Source organism: Lepisma saccharinum, chromosome 10, assembly GCF_977018435.1.
Source record: "Lepisma saccharinum chromosome 10, izLepSacc3.1, whole genome shotgun sequence".
Classification (NCBI taxonomy): Eukaryota; Metazoa; Arthropoda; class Insecta; order Zygentoma; family Lepismatidae; genus Lepisma; species Lepisma saccharinum.
This window is the reverse complement of record NC_139238.1, coordinates 20,429,060-20,456,206: the sequence shown is the minus strand read 5'-3', so window position 1 is coordinate 20,456,206 and position 27,147 is coordinate 20,429,060. Positions and strand designations below refer to the sequence as shown.

Sequence of the window (27,147 nt, the reverse complement as noted above, 5' to 3'; positions counted from 1 at the left end):
GAACACAAGCAGAAGAAGAAACCATGCCACCCGCAGCAAGACAGTACATGTCTCACGAAACCACCAAACGGGTGACGAAATCGATTGCTAAGAAAATTTGCACGGAGAAATAAAAAGTGAACTTATCAGAGTGATTGTAAATTTGGTGTTTAAGAGTTCATTTAACATTTTGCAGTTTTTTTGTTTTTTTGCATCATTTTGACAAAACTTGTTAGGAAAATGTGCCAAATACATGACAAATTAAAATTATAGCAGGTTATTTCACATTTTGTGTTTGTGTCAAAAATGAAATATGCATATGTCTATTCATAATTTTACCTATGCACCTACATTGACTAATAACGATAGAGTATCAATTAATATCTCATTCCTCATGTACAGCCTGGTGATGAGAATGAGTTCGGTCAAGCTTACAGTTCAGGAGCAGATCACTCGCCTGCTCCCAAACGCAACCGAAGCGTGTCCGAGAGTCAGAGCGATGCCCGATACAGGCACAGAGGCAGCATGAAACCTGGTGGAAATCGACTGAGGCGATCGTCTGGTGGTTCTATGACAGTGACTGTTAGCATGGGGAGTAAGTCAAGTTCGCTAAGTGACACGAGGTTAACCCAAAAGCAAACAAATCCGTCGACGAAGGAGTGTGTTCCAAACCGAGCGACCAGTGAGGGTGTTTCTAAAAAAAGAAGTGGTTACGGTGAAAACTCTGCAGCACAGGGCAATGCGAATGCGAAACAGTGTCAATCTACGCAAGCAGCTAAGACGAACTCTTGTCTGAAGCAGGCAGACTCCTCGTCATCCCGAGCGACATCAGTAACAACCAATGGTACCGGAAATTCACCAAGATGTAACAGCTAAGTTACCACAAAAGAATATGCCACTCCATTTCTGCAACCGGTTTACCTTAGTATAAGGTTGACTACAAGACTTTTTAAGTAACATATATGTTTCGATTATTCATGTAGAGAGAAAATGGAATATGCACTATATTTTGATCAACCATTAACCGTAATGAAGTTAAGTGTCTGTGACGTTCATACTGCAACAATGCCAAATAATACTAATAAAAAATAGTATAGGTTTGATATTACTGTAACGTAAGGACCATATTGTCAAGTGAAGTATTGTTGAATACTAGGTATAGATATACATATATATATTTTCATTGGAAATAAATTTTCTAGAGATAGACAGAAACGGAAGATTTTTGTAGGTGAAAGGAAACTGTTCATTATATTTACAGAGCCAACTTCGTATTTGGAAGTCTTGCCATAGTTCTATGTACCGTTTATGGTTGTCTGTAACTATTCTAGCCAATTCGCAATTGGTGCCAAACCTCGAGCAACACAAGTAGTTACGGTGGGGGTTCTGCCAGTTATATTATGTGTAAATAAGTTAAATATAATTGTAAATAATACTGCTTCAGGAATTTATTCTGGTAACACATGTTGCATAATTGTTGAGCTCACTGTGAAAATACTGATGTATGTGAGGACTACCACTATCATACATAAGTATTGTTTTTACGATACGATAGTTGTATAAATATATATATGAAATTTGTTAGATTTAGTTAAGTGTATCATGTCTTCCATTTAAGAGGTCAAAAAATACAACCAGTGCATTCAGATCATAACGTTGTGTGCAATTGTTATTACATATGTGAACATGATAGTTTGTAAAGAAAACATATTTTTAATTGCACAACCTAGCACTTGACTCTCAGTGTTTCTGAGAGATTATGTTGCACAGTATTCACTCAGTATAGTGCACATTGAAATTGGATGTTGTTGAGAGGACTTGAAACGTAGATTGCAGTTGTACAATCAGCAGCTTCATATGTGACGTTCATATGATTGGCATGCTTATTGTACACGGTTAGGCTGATTCTCAGGTATGTTAGCATCATCTACCAGTTGCTTATCTTGAAACTTCCCAGTGTATAGCCACTTCCACAGCAATATCAAATTAGTTGTGTACATAAGTGAACAGTTTCGATTTAGTTCGATTGCACGTTGCATAATAACATTTTTATTTTCGATTTGTTTTCCCTCACCTCATGTGATGATTTTTCTAAAGAAAATGCTTCCTAAAACTAAAAAGGCTGACTTTCAGAATGAAAACTTCATAGCTTGTGTAGTGTAGTGACTTTTGCACTTTTTATTAGATTCAAGCACAGAGTAATTCTTATATAAACATATGAAAGAACTAGTTATATCTATATATTATATATATGTATGTTGCAGTATGATATATATATATGTGTGCATTTGTGTGTGCGTGAGGAGGAATTTAGTGTTAACTAACTAGCAGCATATAGGTTGCAGAAGTGGAGGAAACGTACTAATGGCTGTCTGTGCCAGAATATAGTGAGGTTTGGTTCCTGAACAATTGTAAAAGTCAGGTGTCTCTTGAGTCAAATGTTAATTCCCATGTTGCCATGATTATATTTTCCCCCGATTTAATTGTGCTTGTGTTTGTGAAAACATGTATGACAAGGGTGCTTTAGACTAGACTAGGGTATGGGAGATCGCTAGTTTCAACAATATAATAGTTTAACCTGTGTATGTGTATTCCGTTAATGATTTGACATACATGTGTAGTGGCGTATGTTTTATCGTTAAAAAATGTTTTACTGGGCCCCTTTTTTTTTTAATTGTAGAAGACAAATAGATGGTGTTGAAATAGAATTCTACACTCAAATAGGTTTTAAGAGTTCGTACAAATTTAAGTTCTGAGCTGCTAATGTTATTAATATCAAGTTATGAAAATAGCATCTGTACTTACATTAAAATTTAGCAAAATTTGAAAGATCCAATACTATGAAGAATTGCTAATGTTTTATTATAATAATCATCCTTATTTACTTCTGGCACCCCTGCCTTTCCTGTTTGAAAAGAAAATATGTTATTTCATACTAATTCAATTTACATGGATGAAGTTACATAATACCAAAAAAAAGATAATTTTTGAGCCCACAATTCCCTTCCCATTGTGGCTGGATATCATGTGATCATTTCATTTTTGTTTTATTTGTTGCTTTTATGTGTGACACTGTAGTAATTATTAACTGTGATTAATAACCAACATAAACTTTTCAGGGATTTAATACTTGCCTTGCAAAATATGTATCCAAACAGTGATACGGTTTTCCACGTACATTCCATAAATCACGCATTTTATATTTTCAGTCAGATGTTCTGTGCTTCAGTGAACAACTCACAGTAAAGATAAGCGGTTGTTCAGCCACGGACTCTTATGGGTTGTAACAACTCCACTACAACCCAGAATTGTCTGTGACTGTACGTTTCCCTTTGCCAATATTGTCTGTTTCACTGTTGTTTTTGTGATGATCTCTTGTGTATAGGTTTTTACAAATTGTAATTTTAGAAGCAAAACAAGACAAAAATAACATTAATATCTGTTACTGTAGTAGGATTATTACAAAGTGGACAACAAGTAAATAAATGTTTTTTCCTCAATCTGATTAAATATGTACATCTCTGATAACACGAGTAAGGTTTGTTCACCATTTACACTCCAAAAGGGAAAATACAGTAATATTTTATGTAAGAAGGTCTTAACGTGCTAGAGAAAGTGACAGCAAGACATTGAAATTGTTTATCAGTCCAGTTTTGCCACTTGCATTGCAAATACACACAGTTAACACTAAAGCATCTGAATTTTCAACAATTTGCTATAACGCAACAATCCTATCTATAGGAATAAGAAATGTTGTGAAAGGTAAGACTGGTAACACGGATACTATGACCACAAGAAGTGCAATGTTCTCAAACATTCATGATGTTTGATATGCTAAAATATCCTGTAGTTATCTTTTAAAGAAATTTGTGTCCAGGTGTGTGCCATGACAGTAACATACAATTCTCCATTACGATTGCTTTAGTGTACATGCAAAAACTTAAGTTAGTCCGGTGATATGAGTGCAATAACTTCCTGGTAATGAGTGTGCTTGCAATTACAAAGGTAGATATGCACATGGTCTACAAACCAAACCATGTGCTGTAGAGAACACAATTTCAGTCTTCATTACCGATACGTTTGTGTTTTAAACACTCCATTGTTTCTGGTTCTGTGTTTACATCCCCCACAGGCAAGTAAGGTAGCCTCTATACACAATCAAGTACAATGATAACACAATTCTCAGCACAAATGGACAGGACCCATACTTTAAATAAATGTATACTGTGTGTCACACTTTCACTGTTGCCACTTTGCTTTCCATTTCAGTACACAGTTACAATTCACTACTTCCAACTGGGTAACTAAAAAGATCCGAGTCGCAAGTAACCAAAAGTGGCAGAAAAGTAATGCTAAATGACAAAAATCAAATCGACAAGTTCTGCACTTTGTGTTCAAAAACTGCCGATGTGCTGTATTGCAAGGGTATTTTTGGCAAATCTTGATTTTAAAAAAAAAAAATAATAATAAAAAAAAAAGTGCAACCAACATGAATCAGTTTTATTTATTGTCTTGTCCTAAGGTAGGCAATACTGTTATTTTCTCGCACTTCTGTCACATTGAATAGTACCACAAAGTAATTATTTGCATAACTCTTAATTGTCTTCTGCCCATGCTAAGAAAATACATAGATCAGTATTCAAATGTGAAAATTCTTGTACCTTATTGTAGAATGTTAATGGAACTTTATGATCGTTTTCAAATTATAATTACTACTATCAATTAGAAATTGCATATTTATAAAACAATTTAATTAATAATAACAGTAGTACTTAAAAATTAATATTGGATGTGACTTGAGATTGTTTTATTGTAGGCAATCTCCATCATAATAATAATTATAGTGTATGGTACTCATTTTAAAAGTATCTAGTGGAGTAATATCGTAGCAATTTTAGCATGAAATATGTATGGTAATTTCCTTGATTTGTAAAATAAATTTTGACTGGGTTCACTCTAATGTAATAGCAGTTCCACTCTGATGAAGTTTAAGCAGCTTGTTTTCTGTGCAAAATGGTGATAAAAAATTAAAAATGTACTCGGAAGTAATTTAAGAGATTTAGAAATTACAATTATAATTACTTCCCCCCCCCCATCAAATTATTTTGGCATATTATTTGCCTGTCAAAATATGTAAAATATGAGACAAACAACATCTCCCATCCCCAAGTGTACCTTTTTCAGCACCCTTGGAGGTATCCTGAAATGTGACTGAAGGTCTAGAAGCCTGACCAGCTAGTCTTGAGTGATTTTTTGTGCATTTTTTTTAAAAGAGAAAATAATGATAAAAATGGAGGAATCTGAAACAGGGCTAGGTTGGGTTATTGGCATACTATGTACTATTTTTCAAGATTACTTGCTCATGTTTTCTGTATAGTAGCATAACTTTGTTTTAGTAATGTGTGATATACATGTAGTTTTTTTTCCTTTAGTTTTAAGGTTTTCTTTTGTATGATACGTGGGTTTTGGACAAATATGTGACTTATGCTGTATTGCTTTCTGATATGTTGGGTCGGTCAATTATTATAATGGACATTGTTGTACACATGTACGTGGGGAAACACTTTACTTCAGTCTTTAAAGAGGTGTTTGACAAAAACATATATATAGGGCTTCGTAATCACTGTTTCACTTCCTGTTATTCTCAGTTGTATGTATTAGTTACAGCTTGTTCATATGTGTGTGTATATATTGTGATTTTTTTTTAGTTACCTTACTTTCATTTATATAAGTGGCAAGGCTGGTGATATTATTCACAGAGTTCATGTAACGGAAATAAAAGCAGCAGTGATCTTGAATTTGTGCAAAATGTGACATCAAACCCTGACAAAAATATTAATTGTAATAACTGTTTAAACACTTCAACAGTATTAGGTAGAGGAATTCACTCTTAGCATTGAATTATTCCATTTGCACTTATATTGTAGCATTGCATACAGGATGATGCTGATTTGCTGTTCTTTAGTGTTGTTTAGAAGTTAACAGTTAAGTAAAAAAAAATAAGTGTGTGCTGGAGGAAATTATGATTTGCGCTATGAAATAGTGAATTTGAATTCTGTGTGTGTATTCTTTGAAGCAAAACCCTTGCAGTGCTATGTAGTATATGTTGTCTCAAACTAAATGTTTTTGAGATTCTTTAGAAGTTCAACAGAATATATTTTAAACAATTAGGATAAAGTTATGTTATAACACTTTGATTTGAACAAGTAGAAAGTACATGTTCTTGATATATTCCTGATGAATTTCTTCAAAATTAAGATAGACAATGCAAAGAAGTGTGCTAACAATTTATCTTGGTGCCTAAGTATGTTGTAACAGATTTACAACACTGGAAGAAATGTGGCCTGATAGTGCAGGTGGCTTTATTGCAGAATTATAATGATTGATGTTTTTCGTTTTCCACTTCAACAACCTCAACTATTTGGATCAATTTCCTCACTTCCATTATCTTGTTCAGTGGTTAGATGTTTTGCTTTATGCTGGATGACAAAGTATTTCACTAGTAATTTACAGATAATGTGCTAATTCACATTAATTCGAATGTGCCGTAATGTACCGATAAATGGGACTTGAATTACAAAAAAAGATTCAGACTATACAGAATAATCTAGGGAAAATCTGGAGGTAACAGTGTAACAAAAAACTACAGTACATGAAAACTGGGATATACAGTATTATTACAAATATTATTCTTCCATTGCTCAGTGCAATAGTAACAATGATGTTACGCATTAAAAGTAGTTAAACAATATTGAATTTACACTGTAATGAAATGGTCAGGTGCTTCAGAATGTGGCATTGTTTCCATTCACAAACCCACTTATCCAAGCATGTAATCAGGAAAAAAAAACTATCATTATCCAGACTCTACTGCAAACTTCCTTTTTGCCTTATTACGATTCTTCACTATCCTTTCTCATCAGCCTTGTTTGTTGTATTTTCTGAACTATTCTTATAAACATAGTGAGCCTGCATCTAACAATACAATAGTTCTTTGTTGCTAGATACTGAGTTAAGGTTTTTTTTTGTTTTTGTTTGTATTCAGTGTTGAAGTAACATAGATGTCACTCTCAAAGTTAAGTCCTTAAGAGGGGGAAAAAATAATTTTATACATTATTTCCCTTTATGTTGAAAATAAATAACAAAAGAGTTTTAAATCAAAAAGCCTTTGTCAAACATATAAATGAAAGTATGCACTTTATTTCTTTGTATGTGTGCAAGTGTATTTTATTTTTTAAATATATTCATGAGTTCATGGTGCCTGGAACCCGTGATGGAAGGTCTTTCACTAAAAACAAAATAAAAAAAACTGGTGCAACATAATGTAGGACGTTGCATCAGATCAATGATGTACCTTTATCAGCAAGTGCATTTTTTTTCTCTTGTTATTTAGACATAGAACTAGTTGGATTATATTACTGGTAAAAAAAAATGATACACATAAAGAGTAAGTTAGTTTCAAGCGGTTGCTACAAGATGGTTTCATATTTTGTAAACAAAGTGATTTGGGTGATAACTAAATCTAAAAATAGTTTTAAATGGGGGAGAAATTAGATACTTTTGTAAGCAGTGTCCATAGAATGGTGAGATACATTTTTGTATGTTTTGAAGAATGAAGTTTTGAGTGCCTTTTTATTTCCTGAATAATTACATGACGGGAGTTCACCCCCAGTTCCAATATCAATTTAGGTAGTTGCAGCAGTTTTTTGTTTTTTTCATAGTAAAGTGGAGGTGCAACTGTAGGTAGCTGAGAAGTACAGAATATGAAGGTTTTTTTTTTTTGGTTTAGTACTATACTATAAATGAAAAAAAGTGTGTATCTTAGCAACCTGTATGTTAAATAAATTTTAACCACGTTAAGTGTATATTCATCTGCACAGGTTCCTAGAAGAAAATCTCTTAGCGTTTTTTTATCTTAAATTGTGCAGGTTTTTTTTGTTTTTTTTTACATTTACATGAACTCTGTACCGAATGCCTTAAGTAAATGTATGATAAAAACCATGCAAAATTGGGTGTATATATATATATATCCCTGTGCCTAATATTTACACATGTACATAGTATATGCATACATATTTGTTAGTCCCCTGTGCAGTGGTTTGTTGTACATATGATATATGGAAATTAATTTTTTCCCCTTCTTTTCCCGTCTGTCTTCTTCTGTGTGATTATGCATTATGGGTAAAAACAAGAAATCTGTTTGCTATTTTGACCATATCTGCTCCTGCTGCTTGGTATTGTGATACAGAGAGTAGTTCTTAAAAATTGGTTGATCATTAACAGTCTGATTTATAAAATAGTTGCTGGTTAGTTGGAAAAAAAAGAAGAAAAAAGATCTCAAAAAAATATTATATCAATCCTTTTTTTTTTTATTTCACTTTCAAGTGTGTTATTTACATAATATACTTTGTGGAAAGTCATTTTAATCAATTTGTGAATATTAATAAAAAAAATTAATAATCACCAATTTGCTGTTCTTATTCCAGATTCTGTAATTTAGTTGTTGTTAATTGATAATTTATTGTTGGTTTTAGAGATGTTTCAGGTTTCCCACACAGCCAAATGGTTAACACTCAAGATTGCCTTTTGTGCAAGCAGTTCCAGTGAGCTCCAAAAAATTGTTTTGGGAGCTACTTTGAAAGAAGAAGTGGCCCGAACACCAGAAAGCATGGTGATAGGGCTCAAACTGAACATGTCATGCAATTAAAAGCCACATGGCATGTATGACAACAGATAGGCCATTCATATGATGGATTTGGATGGATGGAAACACATGGACAGGACACAGGATTATGTTAGGTGTGTTTTAGTGCACAAAATGATAATTTCACATCAGCATGTTAATGAAAGTTAACACACTAGAATAAATGCCAATTTATGGTACATTTTATTCAATACAATTGTAAATAGTAGTAGAACATGGTAATTCATTATAAAATACCTCCAAAAATATGAATTTTATAAATTTTACAATTCAAAATACATTCTACAGCAGAACACAAAAAACTAAACAGTGCGACTTGCAAATGTAATTAAAATCTGTGCACTTTGAGTAACTACACAAAGTTAATGCATTTTATCATGAGAAATCTTCTGTTTTTCCTTTGTTTTGAAACATTAATTTCAAAGGTGCACTGCTTCCATTATTGTAAATTAGGTGATTTATTTGATATATTTATCAAAAGAAGACAATAGCAATGACGAAACAGAACTTTTCACATGATATTCACACTGCATTTATTATGCCATAAATTACTACATTCTGCTAGTAATCACATTACAGTCATGAACTACAAACTTTCATCTACAACAGAAAAGGCAAAGATTAAAACAGTTGTTAGGAGTCAAACTAATACAAGCACATTTGTATGTGACAACTGGTCATTTTTATGCAAAGTTAATTTTTACTGTGAATTAAATATAAGGAAAAAACATAAAATAAATTGCTCTTTTATATTAAGGCAAAATACAGGGAAATATAACTACAAATTTCACTGTAATTTGAATTTGTAGTGTCTTACAAACAGCAAGATTTAATGAAGCTGTCCTCATAAAATTATAGTGTGTATATATAGAACAAAATCACTGCATTTGTAAGCATAAATTTAGAGGAAATAGTTTGTACTTATATGTTCTTTAATTATTTTATGAAAGTTGGTTAAAAAATTAAACTTCTTAAAATTTATCTACAGAATATTACTCAGTTCTGTGGATATTAGGGATGGACCGATATTTGATAGATGTTCTCAGATCAGATATAAAATTCCAAATGGTTCATTGACCTCCTTAGTAAATGTATGTTACAGATGAACCAAAGTTTTGCAATGCAAAATAATCTGACATTTACTTTTAAAAATGTACAGAATGGAAATTATATGTTTATATCCATAAATATTATAATGAAATGGCACAATATTGCACTCAATTGTAAAATATTTATACACACATCGGATTGGTAACTTTACTGATATGCCTATATTTGCCAGTACCGATTAATCTGTCCCATCCCTAGTGAATATATTTGAGGTTTTAATGTTAAAAAACTGAGATTATGGTTTTTAAGTTAACGGTTAGTTTACTTCTGAGATCAGTGCCTAAGAATGTGTAAAAAAAAAAAAAAAAAAAAAAGGTAAAGTGTTCCCCTGTGCATAGCACCACGCCATGAAGGCGTGTAGGGGTAACTCCCCACACTTTCTTGATCCGGTCGTGAGTGGGGGTGATGTGATCAGCATCACGCCCCTGACCGCCTTTACCCCCCAGGGTTTCCCCCAGGTACCCATGTTATTCGACGCTGGGTGGGCGCCGGGGCTGCTTTCACCGTTAGAAAAGTTCCCAGATTTGAACCGGTCGGGGATCGAACCCGGGACCTTGAGCATGGTAGTCAGATGCGTTACCGACTGAGCCACCGCGGCCTCTTGTGTTAACAGAGTAATTAAAAAATATTGTAAAGTGTTTATATAAATAGTTTCCAATCAAGCCAATGTAACCATCAGTTGTAAACTTGCCAGTTTACCAATTATGTTGCAGCATTATCAACAAGAGGCATTGAGAATATAAGCATCAAAATATCAAGATTCTTACATCACAAATCATACATAGCAAAAACTTCTATCAACAAGTGAAAATAGTAGGAAATGAAATGTGATCCAGAACTATAGAAGATAATAGCAAAAGTGAAATACAGGTACTAGTATATAAAGTAAGGCTGAAAGTTGCACTTTTCCCTGCTCATTTAGTCACAGTACTAAGCACCCAAAAGTATGGAAGGAAATTAATCTGTACTGGCTATTCTATATTTTTTGCAATTATTATACAGAGTGATTCAAAGAATTGTTAACACCATATGGGAAATAGAAACTTTGCTTACTTAGAGGAGGAAACTTTACACAAATTTCTGGATTGCCAGCATATGTAATTGTTCAATATTATCCATTCAAGAAGAAAACATAGATGGTGGCGAGTATAGGGTGACCAGACACATACATTCAAAAAAGAGGACACTGCAAAAAATTTCAACTCATTTGCCATTACTCATAATTTCATTAATAAATAAAGTACCAACACTTTGCTGACATATAATTCTGATGATTTTTTTCAATAATTTGAAATTTCCTCTTGCCTTTAAGCAACAAAAGCAATCTCCTAATCTTATTTAACACATGACAATCATAACTAAGAAATCTATACTTTAAAGCACAGAATTTTACTCTTTTTTCAATTCTTGGATATTAGAATGCAATATCCCCATAAGTGAATGAAAATGTAACCAGTAAGCTTCGCTTAAACTTATTTCCAAGAACCTAATTTACATTTTATGTAGTTTAGATTGGGTCAAGAAATATGATTTTAATGCCATGAACATACTCTTCAACAGCAGGGGAAACTGACAGCCACCTTACACTTTACCTCTGGTGGAGGGTCCCAGAGGTTCCAGGTTCAAATCCCAGCCTGGGCATGGGTGTTCTTTGTGAGTGTTCCTTCATGAAAATTATCGCTCATCCTCGTCTTCGCGATTAGCCAAAAGTGTCAGAAAAGCGAATTAAAATAAATCATATCAATCAACCGAAAAGGAACTGCTCAGATTACATGTGTTTCACAAGTTTCAGATTGCGAAGCAACGAGTTAGAATAATACGTACTAATTGACTAGGGGTGTGCGGGACAGAACTTTGTTTGGTTGGGACGGGAAATTGTTTTAAATCCCGACGTTCGGAACAGGAAAAATTCGCAAATTCCCGATGAGGTCAGGAAATTTTCTGTACGGGAAAAAAATTCCAACGCTGTGGAAATCACGAACTTTACACTTAATTTTGTTTTAATGAAGTTTTTTTTTTTTTTTTTAATATAAAAGCTAATAATTTCCGAGAAGTGTCGACTTACAATGCTGAAAACATCAAGAATGAACCACTTTTAAAAATTACATTTGGAAGTTCCGGACTGCTCAGAATCCTGAAAAGTCTGGAAATCATTTCTAGAAGTCCGAATTGGGATGGCAGATTTTTTAAAACCGATCCTGGTACAGACTTTTCTGGATCCCACACACCCTTACTAATGACTCGGTCAGGAAAGTGATCGTGTTCATCTCCTATGCTAGGTGAGCATTGCTCGAATACTTAACGCACCCCAAGTGATATGATGATCGTTACGTGTGGAGCACATTTGTTATGCTCGATTCTATACTCTTTCCAAAAAAGGAGGACATTTACTGATTTCTAAAAAATCTGCCTGGATGCCGGACAGACACCTAAAAAAGGAGGACATGTCAGGATAAAAGAGGACGTCTGGTCACCTAGGTGAGTAGTACATTTTCTATTTCCCATACAGTGTTAACATTTTTTTGAATCACCCCTATATGCCTGTAACCTCTGAGTACTTCTTGATTGAGTTTATTTTACTTCGCTTTTGTGCCACGTTTGGCTAATTTGCGAAGATGGGGATGAATGATGAATGGACACTCACAAACATCCATGCCCAGGCAGGGATTTGAATCTGGGGCCCCTAGTGTCGTAGCACGATGTGCTAACTACTCTGCCACGGGGGCCGGCTAAGTACTTGAGTCTCCAATGTTTTCTGTTCTTCACCAAGCACAGATCATGTAATTATCTTTAAAAAATAAAGTTCTCAATTTGTATGGCAAATTCATCACGAAAAACGTTGCCCATTCAGTCTAAAGCAAACACATTCACGTGCATGCACGAACAAGAGACTGAGGCGACACGATGCATGGTATTGAGAAAACTGCCCAGTCTCAGCAACACACAAGCGATAACTGCATTTTGCCATGTCTTTGGTTCAAAAGGTTGCCTTTATTACTGAGGTTTTGCCACCAACCGACACGTGCCGTTTTGGTCTGAAATCTCTCTCAGACTGAAGAACAAACCACCCACCAGAAGGAAGAACATTTAGGGCTGAGTCGATACAGATGCTCTCTTATTCCCACAGATGTCTGAAAATTGTATCAAAAAAGTTTTGATTTCTGATATTCTCTTTTCTGCCAGTTTTGGCTAATCACGACACTTACAAAGAATATCCATGCCCAGGACAGGATTCAAACCTGGGATCCCTGGCATTGTGGTATGCTGTGCTAAATGCTCCGCTATAAAAGTTGTTCAAAATGTAGATTAAGATTAGTGTTTTAAGTATTGCACATTTAATATAATGCATGAATTTACGAGGATTTTCGCTTTAAATATTTCAGAATTACATCAGAATATTAGATTACATACTTTTCATCACAATACAAAATCAAAACATTTGAATTTTGCATAATTTCCAGGATAATTCGACTCCTCAAAAGTGTCTCGTGGCATTTTCGCAGAGGCCAGGAAAGACCAAATTGATGGAAAAGGATCGGTAAATAAATTCCAACCGATACACCAGTATCGGCTCAGCCCTAGAAAAAGAGCCCTATTTGTAGAGGATCAACTATATTACAGGATAGTAAAGCAGCCACCATAAACAGAATTCTTATTTAAAAATGTGCATGGCCATTTTAGGCATAATCATTAATTCGTATAACAAAACTCAACAGTATTACATGATGTGTATACAATAATTCAGTGGCGTATTCTGGAAATTCAACCTGGTTTACCACAATAATTCTTATGTAATGTATATATTTACTATATATTAATTAAATACAATAGAACTAAAACACAAACGCAAGCATGCAAGTAAAAGAAAAACGGAAGTCCAACAACTTCAAATTTTCCGGCAATTTCTATATATACATTATGAAACAAGTTGCTTTACAAGCAGTAAACCAAATATTTTTATTTTCCTGTAGTTTACGACAAGCAGACAAGCATAAGAAAACAGTTTTTCTTTGTGACGTTTCAGGAGAACACACGCTCCCTTCATCAGACATTTATTTTCGTTTTGACTAAAGATACAGTTATAACAATGGTTAGTAATTTTTTAAACAAAAAGAATCCGTTATATAATGGATGTTGTCAATGTTAAATTGTTGTAATATAGTCTGTTTTATTTTTATTTCAGATATTTTTTTTTTGATCACATTATTTTTTATTTAAAATTATGAATCCCAAATATCATCAGGTAATTCAAATTCATCATTGTTTTCACAAAGTCTCTTGAGGTTTTCTGTTACATTAAATTTTAAAGATGGTGGCTTACTCCATTTGTGAAAAAGAAAACTCGATACTGGATCTATGGTACCATTTTCATTATTTAATTTATTCCAGTGTTCTTCTGCAATGAACGAAGCTTCCCAGACATTGAACTCTGTGTTTCCCGTTAATCTTTTTAAAACTACAGGAAAATAATTCTACAATGCAAGCAATGCGTACATACAAGAAAAAGTAAACCAAGTAACATGGGAGAATACACCACTGCAATAATTGCATAAAAAAAAAATTCTGCAAGTTGAAAATAAATCTGAACAAGAGCGATAAAAACAGTGCACAAAGTTGCTAAACTAAATTTCTGAACAGATCTGCCCAGCACATATACAAATCATAATTTGTGATTATTTTTTTTAAAATATGTATGTAACAGTGCATAACACAACAGTGACAATCGCATGTAGCGCAATAAAAATAAACAGATTATGGCTGGCACCAAACTAATAATTTCTTAGATGTTTCACATAAAAATGTAAAACCATGACATAGATGCATATTAATGTTCAAATAATATTACTGTCAATTTAATAGATACATCTTAAAACATATAGAATAGCAGACTGTCAATTATTTGATATTTCTATGAACACTACACAGAATTGTAATTTCATATAAATATAGAAGCTTGTTATTTTCTGCTTAGGCTTCATGACCTCTTATTGCATATTGATCCTATGCCAGCAGCAATAACAGCCATGGACCCAAACTTTAAAATATAAATTTCATGATAAAAATGTGCATTGCTCACTTAATCCATTCATTGATTAAAATGAAATTTGCAATAATGAACACTAATAACAAATGGGGGAAAAACAAGGTGGACATTGCATTGAAAATATCAAGTATTACAAATACTATGCCATTTCATTTCTTCAGATCTCTAGGATCGAAAAGATCCATCCCCTGTGGTTGCTTTGAAAAAAAATTAATCAAATAAAAAAAAATGGTACTATCCTCTTAACATTATTGGTGTTCATTTTTAAATGCAGTGTGTCCCAAAATAATGTTTACACTCTTTGAACGTTAATAACAGAGAAACTGTTACAGATGGCTTCACTGGACCTTTTGTATTTGAAGCTACAATATCTACATTGATTTTGTGCATGTAGGCATTAGTCCACAAAAATTGGCAGAGGTGAGCAATTTTTCTTTCGAGAAACTCAAGAAGTATCGAATATGCACCCACATCTTCCAATTTAACACCATTAGGTTTCTACCTGTGGAGTACTAAGAACGATGGGTACACCAATGGGTGACGTGCGATTGAGACTACCTGTGCTTCCCTTCCCGTGAAAACCATATCTGCTGTTTGTCCATCTGTTCAGCGTTACAGATGACGTATTGCTGTCAATGGCAGTCATGTTGAACATCTATAACGTGAAGGTTTGCGACACACAAGAAAAGTTCATTTTTGCTGTTAGTAATGTTCCTATTATTAACATTGAAACAGTGTAGTAAACACTATTTTGGGACACACTGTAGAACTGGCACAATGTAATCTTAAGAAATTCAAATCGGCGCAAAGAAAACTGGTTATCATTAACCCAGGTGCTTAACTTTGTTAAAAAATAATAATGAAATGCTACTTTAAATAATTAAGAACATAATTTACTGGCCAAAGAAAGACTAGGATACGAGAGATTTACAAGGCATGTTTGATGTTTATGTAGTGTCATTATGGCAAGGCGAGAAAAATAAGTATGCAACATAACAAATTAATGGAATAAAAATAAACTATGGTAATAATAGGAAAATAAAGATTAAAAAAATAAAATTCAAATGACAACCAAAATAACATGTCTCTATGGTGCATAGAGAGAGTTCCAATATTATAGTTTTCTAATTTCGTGTAATTGATGCTTTTGCTTGGCTGGGTTTTCGTATACACACTCCCCCGCGATCCATGTAGAAATCACTTCCAAGTCATTGTCAAGGAAAACAAAATCAGCATCAGCCCCATAACACAGGGTGCCCTTCTTCCCTTCAATGCCAATGGCTCGAGCAGGGTGCAGAGTTGCTGCTTCCAAAGCACTAACAATTGAGCAACCTACAAACGGAAAATACAGGCAAAAACAAAAACCTCTGTAGGAGAATAAAGATATTAAGATATTAAATTATATTAAATATTAATATAAACAAACATTTCGCTCTTTTTTTATCATAAGAAAATATTGCTAAAATAAAAATGGATCATTTTTCTGTGTGCATTGCACTACAATGAAGGCACTTCTGCCACCAGATTGGTATTTTTTTAATTCCTGTGGCATAGAAAGACTGCAGTTGGTACCGAAGTCAATTGCATGATTGATTTTTTCTTTCCACTTTATGCACAGATAGGCTCATTGGAACTGGACTTACAGTTTTAAAGTGGGTTTCCAACCACTATGTGATCATGTCAACCTTGGATTTGGAACTCCTGTTTTCAGCAAGAATATTTTTATACTCAGAAAAAAAAACTCTCTACTTCACAAAATATTTTAAGGCAACAGTATCTCACAAGTTCAAGATTATCTATAGACTCCATTGCATTGTTGTCATTTCTTTCTCAAAGAAGAGTAGTCGTTGAGTGTTACTGCAAGAAAGATGAAAGAAGTCTTATCTCCTTATCACAGCAGTGATGGAAGGAAATAGGAACTTACTTAATTAAGAAGACTATGCCCAATGCACAGGAATACAATTTTAGTATTTTTTGTAGGCTCTAAAATATAATATATATATATATATATATATATATATATATATATATATATATATATATATATATATATATATACAGGATGTCCAGGCTAGAGGCATATAAAAATATATGCTTATAAAGAAAGAACTTAACATTTTATGTTGTTGGGTAAATGTTCAATCGATATAAAATCTCGCAGAGATTTGATCGTCACCATTTCATGGTCACCCTCTAGCCCGGACACCCTGTATATCATTCATATATGCATTTGCATATGCAATATGCATAACTATCTGGGCCCTATTCATCACACACTTACATGTAATTTAAGATGGCACAGTTTTAACAATAATATAAATTTAACATTTAACAAAAAACTGAAACATACAAACAATCTTGTCAATGTTTGAAATATAAGCTGTCATTGCTAGGCTGAGGATCAACATACACTAAAAAAAACTGAAAATAGGCAGGCAAAAAGGTTCCAAAATACAAAATAGGCACTAACATTGATGAACATCAAACAGTTCTTTCATCAGTATCCCACATTAGACACTCAAAAAGTGGTTAATCTTCAAACCAGGCACTTATGATTGAAATAGGTAACAATAGACAGCAAAAACATGTATTCTTTTCAGGAATGGCCTCAAATGGATTTTCAACTTTGTAGACTACATTTTCTGCATGGGGGAACAAAAAAAAAAAAGGCATTTCAGGGTCCACTAAGGTCATGAAATACCCCTTAGAGCCAGAAACTCATGCTGCATCCTTCGTACACATCATGTCTGATGAATGATGGATTAGTGCTTTGATCTTTCCTTCATTGGATATGTTGACCGTTGAGATTAACCTGATTAGTTAAGTTGCTGCAGATGAATTTTCCCACAACTACAGTAACAACTGGCCATTACCAACAGGTGCACAATTTCTGCACCATGCGATAGCATGAAGTGTTAAGAAATAAACATAACTCAAACTCCAGCCATAGACTTTCAAACATTATATGTGTGACATTTCTAGGCATGAGTTTGGATTAAAAAAATCATAATGAACTGATTTCATAGAATTATGAAGTATTTGGGATGTCTGCTAACAAATGAAAAAAAAACTTGAATATGAATGCATGGAAAGCATTAACAAAAATGTGTTATATGTGTGATGCTTTAAAAATGTAGCAAAATGACTTCATTTGTCCATGAAGCCTACGTGCTACAGATGCTAGTAATTTTTGTTGGTAAAATATACAAATTAATGCATTCACAAACATTTACACATTATGCAATTAAAAGCAATAATAATTTTCAGATTGATTAATTTTGTTAGTTACACGGAGTAGGACCACTTTTCATGGAATGCCTCAATACTGCTTTTTCACCATTTTCATTTTTTAGGCACTATCTTTGAAATAAGCACTATAAAACTCATGTATTTCTCTCTGAAATATTTTTTAAACTTAAAGGCCTCCAAGGTTTGAGTGCCACCACGTTAGTAGTGAACTACTCTCAAAGTTATCTTCGTAATGAAATTCTGGACTTCCACCTTTCACATCTCAACGAAGATTTCCAGTGGCATGACGTGATTGGACAGCAATAACATACTCACTCCTTTTCCCAAAGCTACTCGAGATGTAACACTACCTCGGCGGAAGACAAATATTTTATCCTTTTAATCTCATAACAACAATCATGAAATGTAAGATGAAAGTAACTTCTGATTTGCCTGACCAATCAAGAACCGTGCACAGTAAGGTTTGATTAAAATTCGTTATTCCTTATTCAACCTCCTCATAAAGCCATCTCAAAAACATTTGAGTGAATTAAAATAGAGGTTGTGGAACTCTTCCTGGGCTTGTTTATTATGTTCACAATAGAGTTCTGCTTCGAGGCTTGTTTGCTCGATCATCTAATAGTTCGCACGGATGACACTAGATGGCTTACAGGATCGCCTGTTTCTTTGCTCAAGCGAGTAACATTTGAATAGGCAAACGATCTGTATATGCTCGAAGCCCAGTAGTTCACATACAACCGTAATTTGTCTGTGGTAGCGGGCCTTCACATATGCTTCGTGCAGTGAAAGATGCAGTGAAATTGAAACTAAAGTGAACATAGTCATCATCTCCATGTTAAAATGCAATTTAGCCTATCTTACCAATACATGGCAATATATGAAAATGAATAGATGATTATGGGCTGAAACTACCAGCATGAATTTTTTACATATATATGTGTGTGTGTGTACAATTACTGTCACATTGAAATCATATTTGATATTCTATATATTCGAACAAATCACGTTCGAGCATGGGAGATTCGATAGAGTTTGAGAGAGCGAAAGTGGTCCAATGCAGCACTCTAGTTCATAACAAATAGTAAATGTGCGAGTTTCCTCTTTATATTACTTGGCATGCTAAGAACAGATAACTGAATGTGAATCATAGCACTTACCTGTGGCTTGTTTAAAAAACTGAACACACTTGTCCAAGGTAGCTATGCTCCCACAAAGAGTGTTTGTCCCAGCAATCATTGCTTTGTTGTCTTTTATAACTATTGACAGCTGGCCTATGTGATGCATTCCCTCTTGTAAACCCATTGCGGAAATCCCGTCTGTAACCAACACCAGGCCTGAAACCAGACAACAATTAATGCCTATTATCTACAACTATATTCCTTTTCCAGAATGTCTGGAGTACGAGAACGCAAACTCGTCCTTAGCGCACCTTGCAGCTGTGTGCCTCGTCCAATGAACGCACGGAGGGGCAACTCGACTGGTCCAATAGTTCTGTAGTAAACATGACAGCTCGCAAGCCTACTAAGGGAATTCTGCATTCTGCACCCTTCCCCACCTAGTCTGACCCCGCCCACAATCTTTCGCCTCTGCGTATCGCTACTCCACACATTCGGGAAAAGGAATATACTTACAAATCAGCTGATAACAATGCATACAAAACTGAAAATATACAAGGGCCATTCAAGATTGACAGACTTTTAATTCTACAGAGCATAGGCATATTCTGAAAACTCGACTTGGTTTACCGTAATAATACTTATTTATTATGTATATTATATACAGATTAATTAAATATAATAGAAATGAAACACCAATGCATGCATGGCAGTAAAACAAAAACTGAAGACCGATAACTTAAAATTTTCTGGCAATTTCTAAAAATTTCCCTGACCTGGATTTCCCTGCACCAAGGGAAATTTTTCATATAGCAACACTGTCTCTGGCAAGCATGACACAGAAATAGAAAGAACGAGTAGTTTTTTTCAGCCAATGCTGTTTGCATCAGTGAACTGACCACGCAGGTCATTTGTTCTTAAATAGCCACCCACCCACTTTTCTTGGGCTTCCTCATCCTCTCCGCATGGCAGGAAGAAACCCTGACGGCACATGGGTGCATTATACAACAATCAGTGGAATACGTAAACCAATCTTTAAGTTCTTTAAATTGTTTATATAAATTCTGGTTTTAAAGCTTGTATAATATATAATAGCCAATTTTCTAAATGTTAAAGCTAAATATTAAAAGATGAGAAAATGGAATATCCAACAAGCATCAAACTGTGTCAGTTTTTCGAAGGCACTGCAACCATCTTTGTGGAAACTATCCAATTCCTTTGGCACAGAAAGAACTGGGCTGCTGACATAGACACCAGCTATAGATATACTTCTCGTTGCTATGTTCACTGCAACTACTCTGCATGTACCAACTACAACATGCCAATTAATGGATACTCATGAAGCATTACATTACATCCTCCACACATTTTTACCATGCAAGTTATTCATCAAATTTTACACTCAACAGTCTTCGTGAACCTTGAACAATCCTTGTGTAAGACATTAGTATGGCCAGCTGTTAACTATGGAAACACTGACATTAACAGAATCAGATTAAAGAATCCCTTAATTCGTTCGAATATAAAATATTAACAAAAATATACAGACCAGTCAGGGAAGACATTAATTGGAGAATAAGATATGATATGCAACTAGAAGAGTTAATTGATGGGCACAACACTGATAGATATGTAAAAATCACAAAGAATGCAGTTGGGAATGCTCTACCAGAGAAGGCCGACAGGCAGACCAAACCTAAGTTAGATATGTGTAACTGTGGATCTACAATAGGGTGTATCGAAAAAAAACCATTTTTTTTCGAAATGTTAAGGTGGGTAGTGCGGAAAAGTGGCCATTTGTGACCAAAAAGACATCTGATTTTTTTCAGATTTTTTTGGAGGTTATTTAGGTCGGACCTGCAATGGCTGGGGGCTCGTCGGGCTGATCCCCCGACACTCCAATACTGGTCTAAGATCTCCATGCTACAACAGGTGATGGAGGAACAGTGTGGGAGGGAGACCAGCAGTCGGTAGGTAAGCCAAGGCCCTCACGGGCTGTAGAGCTATGGGTTATTATTATTTATTTAGGTCGGAGGTCGCACATCGACCTTGAAGTTTAGATAGTGATTTGCTTATGCAACACGCACAACAATTTCACAAAAATGTCATTATTTGGCTATTTTATGTCTTTTTTTGTTCAGTATTGTCGTTTATTGTTTTGTTTATGGCAAATATGTTACATTCGTGCCTCAGGGGTGGTTTCCTATGCTGTTTATGTATACTTTTGGTCAAGAAATGTCAATTTGAGCCTAAAAATTCCTTTTTTTCTATTGTTGTTTTCCAATTGGTTTCAACTTTGTGTTTTATTAGAAAGTTTTCCAATATAAAAGACTAAATAAAAGATTTTGGCTTTCAAATTGCTAACAATTCCTCAATTACTGTCCAGCGCTTCGCTTATTTTCATAGCTTATTATGCTTTGAAAATAACCCAGAGCTCACCACGAGGAGGTGGCTGAACTGCAAGCTCCACCCACCCACCCCCCCATCCAAATTATGTTGGCAAACATAATTTTACTAAGTGAAGGCCAAAATTTTCTTCTAGTTTTCTCCGTGAACTTTATAGTCACTCTTTGTTCAAAATGTCGGCGTATGTTCTCTAGATTGCAATTTCGCTTTAAAATTTCACGTGCGCTGGCATCGCTCCACTCCTTGTGTGTGGCAGGGGAAGTCTTGAATTTCCGCTATTCTTTTTGTTTTTAATGTAGTTATGTACTTCTTCATTTGTAATATTATTGGTCAACGGAGGCTTGTGGAGTGATAGTATTGGTCTGCATTAAAATTGATGGTTGGTAAAACAAAAGTGTGAATTCTTTTGCCTTTTTTCAATCTTCTTGCTTTCTTAATTCTTTGCCAACCAAGACTTCTTATTTCTGGGTCTTGGTCGGTTATTAAAGCCAGCAGGAGATTTTCAGGATGGGCGAAGAATGTGTTTCGTTGAATGACCCTATGAATCAGATCTCTCAAGTGGTGTGGGAGAAATCGGGAGAAGTGGATCATATTCCAGAGGTGTCGGGCTTCGTCAGTTATAGATGGTTCCTTTTTTATCCCAAACCACACCGGTGCGTACACCTTCATTATGTACATTGCAATAAGCTGCAGTTTTTAAGAGGGGTGGGGCATGCTTACATACAGCCGCAGCACTCGGCATACTGTCGTTAACCACCTCGACTGGACAAGTGAAATGGGCAGACAAACACTGCTTGAAACAGCTGAACATATATATATCCATAAGATATTGTTGGTCCGTGCTTAAATCTGTTATACCTGACATTTGTTCCACCCAGCGGACTGTGATAGGTTCAAACTTTCAAATCGGAAGATTTTCACAGGTTTTTATGGCTCTTCCAATCGGTCCCGAAAGTTTCAACGGACCTTTCGTGGCACCGTCTAATGTTGTTAGTAAATGGCGAAACAGCAATTCGTTTAAGTGAAGAAGACAAACTGCATCTTGGAGTGGCTTGCAGAATTTTTCTTCAATCAAACGCATGACTCTGCCTTTCCACCCTGTGTTTACCGGTGTGCCGTGACACCCGATCACTTGTAGATCAGACAAGTCAATGTTGTTCTCTTCAATGAAATTGAAAATACTATTTTTAATCTCCTTGGCAGTTCCCGATAAGGGCATTGTGTGGCCTAAATAAATGGATCCCGGTTCTTCTACCAAACGCACATGTTCTTCAAAGATATCCTTCCGGTAAAAACAATCTCCTTTTTGCTCCTTCGCTAAAGTTTTATCTTTACGTCCATCAAAGTAAAGTCCACTGATACATTTTTGTTCTGACTTTGATGTAGACTGAATTTGAGCTCGAAGTTTTTGCATTTCTCACATCACTTTGCTTTTATCAACAACACTGTCTTTATTGTCAGGTGAAATTATTCCCACATCTTCCAAAGTAGCAGATACTATAAGAGCAACTTGTCTCCTTGAAGCCCCGGTTCTATAGGCAGCTGAAACAATATTTTTTTAGATCGAGGCGTGTCTGTTTTTTTTACTGATTTTGAGGTTGATGCCATGTGGTCAAAATCCACATCATTTTCGCTAGTTCCAGAAATTTCAGTTGTACTCGAAGATTCTTCCGTCGCCAAAGATCCCGTCCTCCTTCTCCTCATACTGGTATCCGTAACATTTGTCTTGGATGCAGACCGTTTCTCCCTTTTTTCAGCCTTTTTTCGAATTTCTTCAGTCATTTCAGAATCCACCTTTCCAATTATCATTTTCCTATTTGTTCGCTGATCCATAAGAAAAGGTCGCTCTGCTTCTGACACTTTGTTCACTCCTTCACAGTTGCATAACTTTCCTGGGTTGGTACACTTGCACGAGCAAATATCAAAGAGTTTTTGTCCACTTTCCTTAAAACGTTTCACCTTTTCTTCAGCCTAGGAACGTTTTCCAGATTTATGCAAATTCATTGAAGATTTCTTATAATCCAAAATCATGTCACCACTCGTTTCTTAGACACTGTAGGAATCGAAGCCTCTGTCCAGATTTGCATCGTCTTATATGCAGTAGTGTTCGCCAAAACTCTGAGGGATGAATTTTCGCCTCTTGCATCTTTTCTGCCCTTCTTTTCCAAAACAAAATGTTTCATAACATCACAATAACTTGCAAGTCTATTGTCCGAAAGCTCTCCTGGCCACCCAAATAAGAAGTGCTTGTCAGTTTGACGCAACACTTGCTTCTTACTTACTTTGCGAAATAACTTTCTAACAATTACAAAATGGTAGTAACTGTGCAGTAAACACCGACAAAAATGCACACAAGCAAGTAATATTAAATTACAAGCGCAACATGCCAAGCAGTTTACAGCCACAAAGAACAAGGCAGACTAAGAGCCTCATATTGAAAAGTAACAAACCCCTCCACTCCGGCCACTCCCTCACCTCCTCTACCCTCTCCAAGAACACAGATGCTTGCCGATTGTTTTCTCCACTCTCCAGCAAAAGCATACGTAAACAACAGCATAGAAAACCACCCCTGAGGCACGAATTTAACATATTTGCCATAAACAAAACAATCAATGACAATAATGCACAAAAAGAGACATAAAATAGCCAAATAATAACATTTTTGTGAAATTATTGTGCGTGTTGATTAACCAAGTCAAAACTTCAAGGTCGATTCACGCCACCTAAACGACCTCCAAAAAATCTGAAAAAAACATCAGACGTCTTTTTGGTCACAAATGGTCACTTTTCCGCACTACCCACCTTAACATTTCAAAAAAAAGTTGTTTTTTTCGATACACTCTAATCTACAATGGATGGGGATTAGGAAAGACTGGACTGGTGGGGGAGGAGGCATGGTCCACCAACGGCTGCAGAAACTGACTAGCAAGATTTAATGCACAATTGATGCCATTTGACAACATTTCTGGATATAAATTAAAACTAAATGTAGGGTTTGTACAAAGTGATCTCTCCTTATGCTAATGGTTAGTGCTCTCTCTTTTAGTGTAAGTGGTCCTGGGTTCGATTCCTGGTAGAACCCCAGCATCATGAGGACAACTGGGGACCTACTTGAAAGGAAGTAGCAGACTTTGGTCTTGAAAGCAAATAACAGTGGCAATGGGACTCCATGCTCTCACCACAAGTAACTCAACATCTAGTGAACCACTGTGTGCCTGAACTGGGTATTGAACCTGGGACACCTTGACTACAAGGCAATAAAGTTACCGCTATGCCATCGGGAGGCCGAGTCACCCAACATAAAATTACTTGGAAAGCCCTGGTCCTCAAAGGGCTGTTGCATCTGGGAGTTTAGTGTTGGTTGCCAGCATTTAGGCAGCAAAATGGTTTTTTTTTAACAACCCAATACTCTACTTCCCCACATATTTAACTACACATGCTTATAGAGGCTAATTAAAGAATGAAAACAGATATGCTCACCTTCCGGATGAGCTCTATTTGCTATTCTTAGTGCTGCTGGGTGTGTATGAATGCCATCAGAAATAATTCCAAAATAGACAGTTTTCCCAGCAGGAATAGCATCACTTGTTAAAAGGCCAACCAATCCAGGATCTCGATGATGGAACTGCAATAGAAACATGAATACTAATTAGACACTATGTTTTTCATGGTGGGTACAGTAAACGCAATTTAGTAATTCATATGGTTTGGTGTTTCCACACTGCAAATTTGGATGCTTTCCGATTAATTTGGAAGGCCCACTGCTTTCATTAACTGAGGATGCAGTGGGTTTTCAAAATTAATTGGAAAACATCAAAATTCGCAACATGGAAACACCAAACTTTAAGTATGAAATACTATACTTTTCCATGTAAAGATTACACCTTATTAATAATTGCATTGATTTTGTGATTTAAGTCCACTTATGCACAGTAAGGCTAATCAGGACTGGACCTACAATTCAAAGTGGGATCTGAACCACTATGTGTATCAAACCCGAGACCCCTTCATTACAAGGCGATGACGCAACCATTGCACCATCGAGGAAGCCCTTTTTAACACTTGATCCCAGTGGCGGCTGGCAGCTAGTATGATGGGTAGTGCCAACGTGATCAAGAAATCGAAAAATTTTTGCTAGCATATGTCATAGAAATCTAATGAAAGAGGTAATTTTAATGGAACTTTGTTTACTAAAATTGCAGACAAAAATTCAGGGTTCCTAAGATTGGTTTATTTTACTTCACATTTGTACTACTTTTGGCTAATCGCGAAGATAAAGATGAGTGAACACTCACAAAGAACGCCGATGCCCTAGCCCGAGATTCGAACCCGCAATCCCTGGCGTCGAAGCATGCTGTGCGGAGGTTGGCCAGAGTTTCTAAGCAATAAATGTGACTATTAAAATTTCGACGCCTGTCACCTTTACCATTTTTTTGATATTTTTAAATAGAATTGATGTTTAAATCTGGCGTGGGACAGCCAAGTTGTTTAACTTTTAATTTAATATTGTATAGTTCCTTGGAAAATGGTGTATGTAATAGTGCTCTAATCTGACTCATCTTTACTAACTACCCTTCCTTTCACACACCATCGGACACTTTCACTTCACTAAAAAGAAAAACACTGAACAATTAGACACAGAGTCGATCGGTATTCTCGCCTTGCTTTGTTTATAATTTGCAACCCCAGCATGGCAGACGGTACATCAACGATCGGTGTTACTAACAACTGAAGTATGATTATCTGCTAAATGAACTGTAGATCTACAATTTTTAGAATTCAATGCAAGAAATTGAATTATATCTCCAAGTGAAATTCTTATACTGATAGATTTTCCGTGTGATTTTTTACGAATATTAAAGTAAAAAATCCCCTGGTGATGCGAATTCCCTTTGATATTTAGGCAATTCTTTTGTACTTACAGTAAATGTCTTCAATGTTGTCAACGTCAGTTGCAACACATGAGTGTCTGTGTGCATGAGAGCAAGGGATATATCTTTTCTTAAGGAAGAAATCAATAACAAAAAAGTCTGGATGGCTCTTTAGATGCATCTATCTAAATGGTTATATAAATTTGGGGAAGATATTACGTTCGTTCTTGCCAAGTATGCAGGAAAGTATCTTTCTCGCGAATTACTTCTCCAACGAGTATTACAAATCGGTCAGGATTAGTCACTTCTCTGTGAAGTTTGCAACTATGTCAACACAATGCAAAAGCTCTCGCGTTGTGGCAAGACACGACCTGGCACGGTTGATTGTCTTATGGCTGCCACTGGGCTACCACCCCACCTCCTCGCTCGTTGACTGCGGAGACTTTTTCATTCCTCCGCGCATGCCTCTGAACGTAGGCCAGACTATGCTGGCCCAGAGCAAGTAACAAAACAGCTGGGAATGTGGCGAAGGAATTGAGGCGGCCGTAAGCTGGAACGCTTACGAGATTCGAATCTCCTCGTTCGTAAATGTATTAATTTAACTATATTTTGGCAAAGCAAGTGATGTTTCTATTTCTGAGGGTAGAGCCATGGCATGGCGGCTATCCC

At 35.5% G+C, this 27,147-nt stretch overlaps 2 protein-coding genes across 4 annotated transcripts in view; one reads left to right on the top strand and one right to left on the bottom strand.

Moving 5' to 3' along the window:
* Window positions 1–8,446, top strand: part of larp (La related protein) — a 167,800-nt gene extending 159,354 nt beyond the window's left edge. Inside the window, exon 18 of the mRNA XM_083129634.1 lies at window positions 382–8,446. Coding sequence (XP_082985760.1) covers window positions 382–855 — 474 coding nt within the window. The 3' untranslated portion in view covers window positions 856–8,446. The remainder of the gene's footprint in view (window positions 1–381) is intronic.
* A 1,655-nt stretch (window positions 8,447–10,101) lies between these two features.
* Window positions 10,102–27,147, bottom strand: part of LOC145993809 (N-acetylglucosamine-6-phosphate deacetylase) — a 41,652-nt gene continuing 24,606 nt past the window's right edge. Inside the window, exons 6-8 of one of the 3 annotated variants that reach the window (XM_083129632.1) lie at window positions 25,088–25,232; window positions 19,244–19,420; window positions 10,102–13,371 (exon numbers count right to left, since the gene is read on the bottom strand). In XM_083129632.1, coding sequence (XP_082985758.1) covers window positions 13,211–13,371; window positions 19,244–19,420; window positions 25,088–25,232 — 483 coding nt within the window. In that variant the 3' untranslated portion in view covers window positions 10,102–13,210. The other 2 variants (XM_083129631.1, XM_083129633.1) reach the window with 2 other exon arrangements.